Below are 8,351 nucleotides of genomic sequence, written 5' to 3'. Positions count from 1 at the left end.
ATATATATATATATATATATATATATATATATATATATATATATATATGTTTCGTATTAGTCTTAATAAAGATAATCGACACGCTTCATGAGCCCGGGTCTGTTTATTGCATGCCCGTAACATGTACACTGTGTCCTTTTTGCAGATGACACCACATTTTTCTGTTTGGGTAAAGATGTAAAACGGATGTTGAAATTGATGAAGACAGAATTTGATAAAATACAAACTTGGTTTAAACTTAATAAATTATCATTAAATTTAGATAAAACTAAATACATGATATTTAGTAACAAAAAGAGAACTGTTGATGATCCATTTAAAATTGAGGGTGTTGAGATTTGTAGAGTTAATGAGATGAAATTTTTGGGTGTAATCATTGATGAACAGCTAACATGGAAAAATCACATCAATTCTGTAAGAACAAAAATATCTAAATCTATTGCAGTACTATACAAAGTCAGGAAATTATTAAATGATAAAGCTCTGTACATGTTGTATAACTCAATCATTGTTCCACATTTAATCTATTGCATTGATGTTTGGGGGAAAGCGTGTAAAACATTTACAAAACCTATTTTTATTTTACAGAAAAGAGCTGTAAGAATTATCACCAGAAAGCATTACAGTCACCCATCAAGCACATTATTTCATCAACTGAAGTTATTGAAGTTCCATGATTTAGTAGATTACAGTATTTTATCAGTTATGTATAGGGCTCAAAATAACACATTACCATTAAATATCCAAAGAAATTTTATGAAAAGACAAAGTTGTTACAATCTTAAGGGGATAGAAATATTTGTCAAACCAAAATTCAGAACTAGTCTGAAGGGAAGGTCTACCTCAATCCAAGGAGTTGGATTGTGGAATGGTCTAGAGAGTGATGTGAAAAATACCAAGTCAATGTGTACATTTAAGAAAAAGATCAAAACTGAATTGTTAAAAAAATATATATGAAGTAGCTTAGTGTGTGTTTTGTATTAGAATTAGAAAAATTAGAAAGAGTTGTTCATTTTGTTCTGTTACTTGAAAATTATTATGTCTGAAATAATTGTTTGAAAAAAGGGGCAGATATAATAAGATTTTTTCTTCTTTCTGCTGCCTTTCATTTTAAAACTTTTGTATCCTTTTTTATATTGTTATGGAATTGTTTTGTACTTTTTTTTTAAACGAATAAACTATATACCATACCATACCATACCATATATATATATATATATATATATATATTATATATATATATATATATATATATAAAACCAAGTTATGAAATGTGGCTGTAAAAACAGGCAAACATTTTCATTTAAGAACCAAGTATATAGGATTTCTTGTCAAAACAATGTATTACATGATGAAAGCATTTTTTTTTATTATTGTTTATACAAGTATTTTTTTAAGATACAGCTTCTCTGCAGTAATCTTAAGAACAGCATGATTTTTTTTCTTGTCCACCTTCCATGACGCATTCAAATCAACAGGACACTTAATTTGAACTTAAGGTCTTCCATACAGGAGGTAAAGAGTTCATCAACACCAACCACCGCTCTTCCATCTGCAACTGAAAAACTGTCGACATTAAACTGGACACGGTGCCAAAAAATAAGGCTGAAGTTCATTGGATGAAAAAGCAAAGGTTTTATTTTGTGACACCGTGATGATTAAAAACTCCCAGGATAACACGAGTCTATTGAATGTTTAGCCACACAAAATTATTAAGGCTGCTATAAATATGTTGATTAATACTTTGTTTTCAAAAATGCTTTAAAACAATTTTAAAAATCTATTTCATAAAAAATACAAAAGGAATGCTGAGTGTAGAATAGCTTTGCTAAAAAAATGATGAAAATTTTGAAAATGGTTTGAATAATAGCTGAACCTTCAACAGTAGCTGAAATATATAGAAAAAAAGGAAATAAAGACAGGACAGAAAGCAGAAAGAAAAACATAAGGACATAAAATGACGAAAAAAAAAAGGACAACTATGGAGACATAAAAACAAAAAGACTCAAAAATTCTCATAAAAACACAAGGCACAAAAGGAAACTAAACATGCAGAAACTTTAAGGGACTAAAGGAAGTGTACGGATACAAGACATTAAAATGAGACGCAAAGAATATGCTAAAGCAGATTTGAAGAAGCACAACATGTGAACGATTTGGAAGAACTTAATGCGCCACAATGAGAAAATAATTAGAAAAAAAAAGTTAAACTATTTAAAAAGTACAAAAGTTACAAAAATAAAATAGCCATAATGTTGTGCAGGTGCTGAAAAGTTTGACACATGAATGGATGCAATAGTTTAAAGTATAATGAATGTTACAGTTAAAAAAAAAAAACAGAAGAAACTATAAACAGGATGTTTATAGTAAAGTGTATAGTTTATAGTGCAGAATGTCAGAATAACATTCTAATTTGTATTTAAAGTCACATTTGATCTCCGGCGGATCTTTCAATCCATTTAGACATGGGTTAAGTTTAGGCTTTAGTAAACAGAACCACCCAAATAGCCTGCCAAATGGCGTAACCTATCTGTAGTCTTCCAAACCTCCCCAACACTGCCAAAGCAGCTCTCAGATGAGTGCCCTCTATCCCAATCATTCTGCTTGGTGACTTTCACTGGCTGATTGAATTAATGTTGCATCTGCTAGTGTTGACATAGAAACCCTGAAGTGATATTTTGGTGCTGTCTGTTTCTGGACATTCAGATTAACAGGCAGCAAGGCCTAGTCTCGTTTGTGTGAGCACTGCAAGTGTTTGTGTATGTGCTAACTCTTGGACCACATGGCTAGAGGGTAATCATGTTAGCAAAAGTTCACTTCCACTAAATAAACATGCACTCATGTAAACATTGCTGAGGCCAGAGTCTTGTTTCCTTCAGTGATCACTCACATGAAGTTTTGCAAATGGATTTAATAATACTTTGCAAAAGAAATTACAGCTCAATCAAGTGGATACTGCAGTTCAATGTTTAAAAAGACATGCATTGCGTTTTGATTCTCAACTTATGCAAGCAAAGACCCCTGCCTCTCTTAAGAGCTTATGCAAAAAAGGAAAATTATTTTATTGTTCTTGAACCTTGAACTCGTAGAATTTTAGAGTCAGGTGATTTTAAAGGGTTATCTTCAAATGAAGGTAGCATGCTTAATAACTTTCTTTGTATTATTCAGTTTAAAACCAGCTTCGTTGAAATACAGATTCTTACACTTATGATGTTGTCAGTGTACATCCAATGCAAAGACTGGAAAATCATGAATCAATACATATGCTCTGGGAGAGAGACAGCTTACAAAGTAGAAAGAAGAGTGACTCTTAAGGGAGAGTCAATAATTTGATGCATTTCTGAGCAGAAATCTGTTTTGCTAACTGTCAAATCATATATATATATATATATATATATATATATATATATATACCTGCTTGCAGTAAAATGAAAGTAATTAGATCCATAAGGTGTGCTTCTGAAAGCATCAATAGATCTTTTTATTTCAGACAAATTACTCCAGTTGTGTTGTTAGACTTCCCTCTCCCCAGCCACTTTGGCCAGCTCCTCTGGGGGAATCCCAAGGTGTTCCCAGGCCAGCCGAGAAAAGTAGTCCCTCCAGCGTGTCCTGGGTCTTCCGCTGGATCTCCTCCCGGTGGGACGTGGCTGGAACACCTCACCAGGGAGGCGTCCAGGAGGCATCCTCACCAGATGACCGAGCCACCTCAACTGGCTCCTCTCAATGTGGAGAAGCAGCGGCTTTACTCTGAGTCCCTCCCGGACGATCGAGCTTCTCACCCTATCTCTAAGGTAGAGCCCAGACACCCCGCAGAGAAAACTAATTTTGGCCGCTTGTATCCTTGATCTCATTATTTTGGTCACAACCCAAAGCTCATGACCATAGATGAGAGTAGGAACGTAGATTGACTGGTAAATCGAGAGCTTTGCCTTTTGACTCAGCTTTCTGTTCACCACGACAGACCTGTACAGCGCCCGCTTTACTGCAGACGCCGCACCTATCCGCCTATTGATCTCTCACTCTATTATTCCCCCATTCATGAACAAGACCCCAAGACACTTAAACTCCTTCACTTGGGGCAAGACCTCCTCCCCAACCCGGAGAGGACACTCTACCCTTTTCTGGCTCAAGACCATGGCCTCAGATTTAGAGGAACTGATCCTAATCACGGCCGCTTCACACTCAGCTGCAAACCATTCCAGCTAAAGTTGTAGATCACGACCTGATGAAGCCAATAGGACCACATCATCTGCAAAAGCAGAGACGCGATCCTAAGACCACCAAAACGAATCCCTTCTATACTTTGGCTGTGCCTAGAAATTCTGTCCATGAAAGTTATGAACAGAATCGGTGATAAAGGGCAACCTTTGTGTAGTCCAACTCTCACCAGGAACGAACCCGACTTGCTGCCGGCAATGCGGACCAGGCTCTGACCCCAGATATACAGGGACCTAACAGCCTGTATCAAAGGGCCTAATAATATTAAGGAGTCTTAATATTTTAGGTGACTTAATATAATTAATCTTCAATATATATTTTTTTTAATCCATTAAAGTTGCTTTGAATTATTTTATTAGTGGAGGTTGGACGATTAATTAAAGTGTCAGTTATGGCTTTTTTTAAACAAGCTCATGTTAGGGTGTTGTCTTCTACTAAACATGTTGATGCCGTGATTTCAGAAATACAGTAACTTTTTTGTTTCTCCAGAGAAGTCATGCTGAAGTCTTGTCTAGACAGTGTTGCCTTAGAGTTCTGGTGGTGGTGGTGGTGGAGGGGGGGGGGGGGGGGGGGGTGGGGGGGGGGGGGATCATGTGCAATTGCGCTCAAGTGCACAAAAGCTGTGGGGAAAGAAAGGCAACAAGCATTTGGGCTGCTAGCAGATTATCTGTGATGCACACCCACTGAGAGGAGTGAAGTTCAGTGCAGGGTCATAAGTTCAGAGAGTGGTAACTCCACACAGACCCATACAAACGTAGAACAGAGCCTTTGATAATACATGTCTACAGTAATACCCATACATGCAGCCCACACACACATCGCTGGGGCATCTGGTAAGTGTCACTGTGGTTGAGCAGAAACATGGTCATCTGAATGCCACAAAACAGTTTCTGACTCCCCATTTTGTTTAGTAGGACCACTCCACTTGATGTGCAGAAAACAATGGCATGTACACATGGAAGGACATTAATATTGCACATGGAATTAATTATATACAATGAAAACACAGTGATATAAATTCAGTGACAATTTAGATTAAATCTGCTAATCGTATCCTCCGAGTGCTCATTAAATGATAATTATTTTAGCCCTTATCCTGAGCACCCTGTTAAGTTCCTTTGTTTTGCACAATCACAACAAGAGCTAAAGTTTCCCAATCATTTCCAGATAAAATGGGAAAGTACTATGAATATATAGCCTAACAAATAAAGATTTCTAAAAGTTCTTTTCTCCACTTCTAGTCAGATGAATCAGTTATGAGGGCTATAGATGTGCTTTAACTTGAATACTGTGCTAATATTCTGCAGCTTATAAATCATTTGAGTTAAATATGTACAATCAAGGACTTTTCTTAGTAAAGAATGCAAGCACCTCTTCTATTAAACAATGTGTTCAAAAACACTGTTTGGGAGTTACAAGAAGTTACAAAAGTACATAAGATCCATAGGGTAAAAAAAAAAAAAAAAAATCTATGCATTTGGCCAAAAAAAAAAAAAACGGTATCCCACGTTTTTTTTTTTTTTCTATTTACATAAAATAGTGGTAAAAAATAGGTTTAAAAAAAAAAGAAGAGGAAAACAACCAGCATACACTAAAACAAAAAAAAAAACATACCCAATATGGTCACAATGTCAAACGAGAACAGCAACAAACACAAAAAAGTGAAACAGAAAGCTGGCGGAAGAGTGACAGCTCAATGCATTCCTCTGCATCCATCCCCACTGCAGCCATCGCTTCTTGCAATCTCTATAAACATTATGCAAATGTCTTTGCTCCTGTGCAGCGCGCTATAACGCAATGTTGGCAGTAACAGAAAGCAGTAATCATGTTGAAGGCGTTTGGGTGGAGAAATCAAACAAGGGTATTTATTATCCGGCGATCCCTAATCCGATAAGCAGTCATCACTTTACTCTGCAGCAATGCCTTCAAAAATGAAAAGAAGAGGGAGAAAACTGCCAGCTGAAAAAGGAGAGAGTCAGTCTGACTAAATTCTCGAGCACTCTCTCTCTCTCTCTCTCTCTCTCCCGTGTGAGTGAACCCAGACAAATCTGGATTTAGCTTTGTTATTGTGTCTGTCTAGTTGTGGGTAATTAAATGCAGCTGATAATTTGATCTTTTTTGTCTTCTGTCTTTTTGTTCTTTTCTCAGAACCACTGTGGTAGATTACACTGTGGTGTGTGTCAATGTGTGTGTGTGTGATCAGACTTGTGATGCCATAAACGACTGTGCGTTTCTGCTAGATGTCTTCCAATTAGAAGGGTAAACAAAGGAAAGCGGTGAATAGCCGCTTTACCCGAGAGAAGATTAAAACAAGAAAGAAAAGGGGGAGACAACAATTGTCTCGGTGAAGACACAAATCACAAGTAGTGGCAACTACATTGTCTGATTTGCCCTCCAAGTGTTTTGAATGTATTTTCAACTTATTTCACTAATTTACTAAGTCACAATAATACGGATATTTTGGATAAAACACTGCTAATAAATGTTTTAAAGTCAAATAATTTATCAGCTGATAGTTACATATTATTCTGCACTTGTTTTCCTGTATTTCAAGCCTTGCTATAGAAACATGCACTTTTTTAAATAAACAACGGTTTTAGACTGAGGAGCAGACAAAGTGATGAAGCAGTAACGAGCAATGAGAGAGTAGAGAGAACCAAGTGGGACACAGGAAGTAATCAATCAAACGTCCTCCCCTTACTACAAATTGCCCTCCTTTTTCTCCGCTTTTATTAAACTTCCTCTCTGTTGATCTTTGACCTTGATGTTCCAAACTCTTTGTGAACCCCCAAAGATTTGCCTTTGGAACTCATTCTACAGGCTTTCAAAGCTCACTGATGGTTTAAACACTGTTGCTCCTTCCTTGTTTAAGCCAAAGCTAAGAATTCCCAATTGTCAAACAGGAAGCAACCCTATCATATATGTAGAAAATATTTGACTAAAGATGTGGATAATTGACCCAAAATGGAAGAAGCAGGTAAAAGATTATGTATTGATGGATGGATGTGGTTAATTGGTAGATGCATAGCACACAGCACTGACAGGAGCTCCACTTCGACTTGCTCTTTTTTTTGGTTCCCGTTGTTTTTGCTTGAACTTTTTCTGCACCTACACTGTACACCCATGCTACGGGTATGATTGTGACACACTTTTGGAGTTTTGTGTGTTGCTGCCTTGCCATCGTGCCATCTTGTTGTTGTGGTTCAGTTCCCGGCCTCCTTCCAGGCTCGGGCTCAGGCTCCGGCCCGTCATGGCGACCGTCTCCATAATCGTCTATCTGCCTGCACGGATCAAACTCTACAGAACAGTTAGGTTCCACAGGGAAACCTTGGATGTTCTGTGTCTGCCGAACCCAGTTCTGGAGGGCAGTTATCGTCAGTTGCAACCGTCGTTATTATCACCATGCCACTAACAGAACCTCACTGCCAACAGAACCACTCTGCTAATAGGACCATGCTGCTGTCGATGTATTTCTTTTTCACTTTTGGCGACTTGTTTTTGTATCTTTTGTTGCATGTTTTAATATTTCTTGTTGGGTTTTTTTGACAAGTCGAGACGGTTCTTCTCGTCCTGAGCATTTCTTTGCAATGATGACATTGTGTTGATCTGCATATGACAAATAAACCTAAACCCAACATATAAATTGGTGTGAAAACACAATCAATTGACATCACAGAAAGAAAAAAAATTAATGTTTCCTCTAAACATGGGACACAAATAGTTCACAGCTGAGCCACAAATACATACTCAGTTTGGTGATGGTGGTGGTGGTGTGTGTGTGTGTGTGTGTGGGGGGGGGGGGGGGGGTGTCACTGAACTGACTGCAGGGAACCCAACCTTATTCCCATCAATCATCATTTTGCCAAAGCAGTTGTGACAATGAGCCAGACCTTATCGCCAATGGTAAACAGACTTTATCACCCAGAAACAGTGCAGCCAGTCACACTCATTCATTTCTGGCTAAACCCTTGTATCCAGAATCCAAACTTGCAATACAAGAGGGGTGGAGTGTGTTTTAGCACCAGGTCAATGCCAATTAGTATAAGTTAAATGCTCCACAATCACAAACTAATATAATTTCATGATATCATATTTCTAGCGATGAAATTTCACCAAATGCTAGCTCAAAACAA

At 37.5% G+C, this 8,351-nt stretch overlaps 1 protein-coding gene across 1 annotated transcript in view; it reads right to left on the bottom strand.

Moving 5' to 3' along the window:
• Positions 1-7,470, bottom strand: part of LOC119417330 (plexin-A1) — a 163,650-nt gene extending 156,180 nt beyond the window's left edge. The window contains exons 1-2 of the mRNA XM_037684538.1: positions 7,368-7,470; positions 4,388-4,473 (exon numbers count right to left, since the gene is read on the bottom strand). Coding sequence (XP_037540466.1) covers positions 4,388-4,473; positions 7,368-7,470 — 189 coding nt within the window. The remainder of the gene's footprint in view (positions 1-4,387; positions 4,474-7,367) is intronic.
• Positions 7,471-8,351: the final 881 nt, after the last annotated feature.

The sequence above is a fragment of the Nematolebias whitei genome, chromosome 11 (assembly GCF_014905685.2).
Source record: "Nematolebias whitei isolate Nwh7 chromosome 11, NemWhi1, whole genome shotgun sequence".
In the NCBI taxonomy this organism is placed as follows: Eukaryota; Metazoa; Chordata; class Actinopteri; order Cyprinodontiformes; family Rivulidae; genus Nematolebias; species Nematolebias whitei.
Note: the sequence above shows the minus strand (reverse complement) of the source record. Positions and strands in the feature narration are given on the sequence as shown.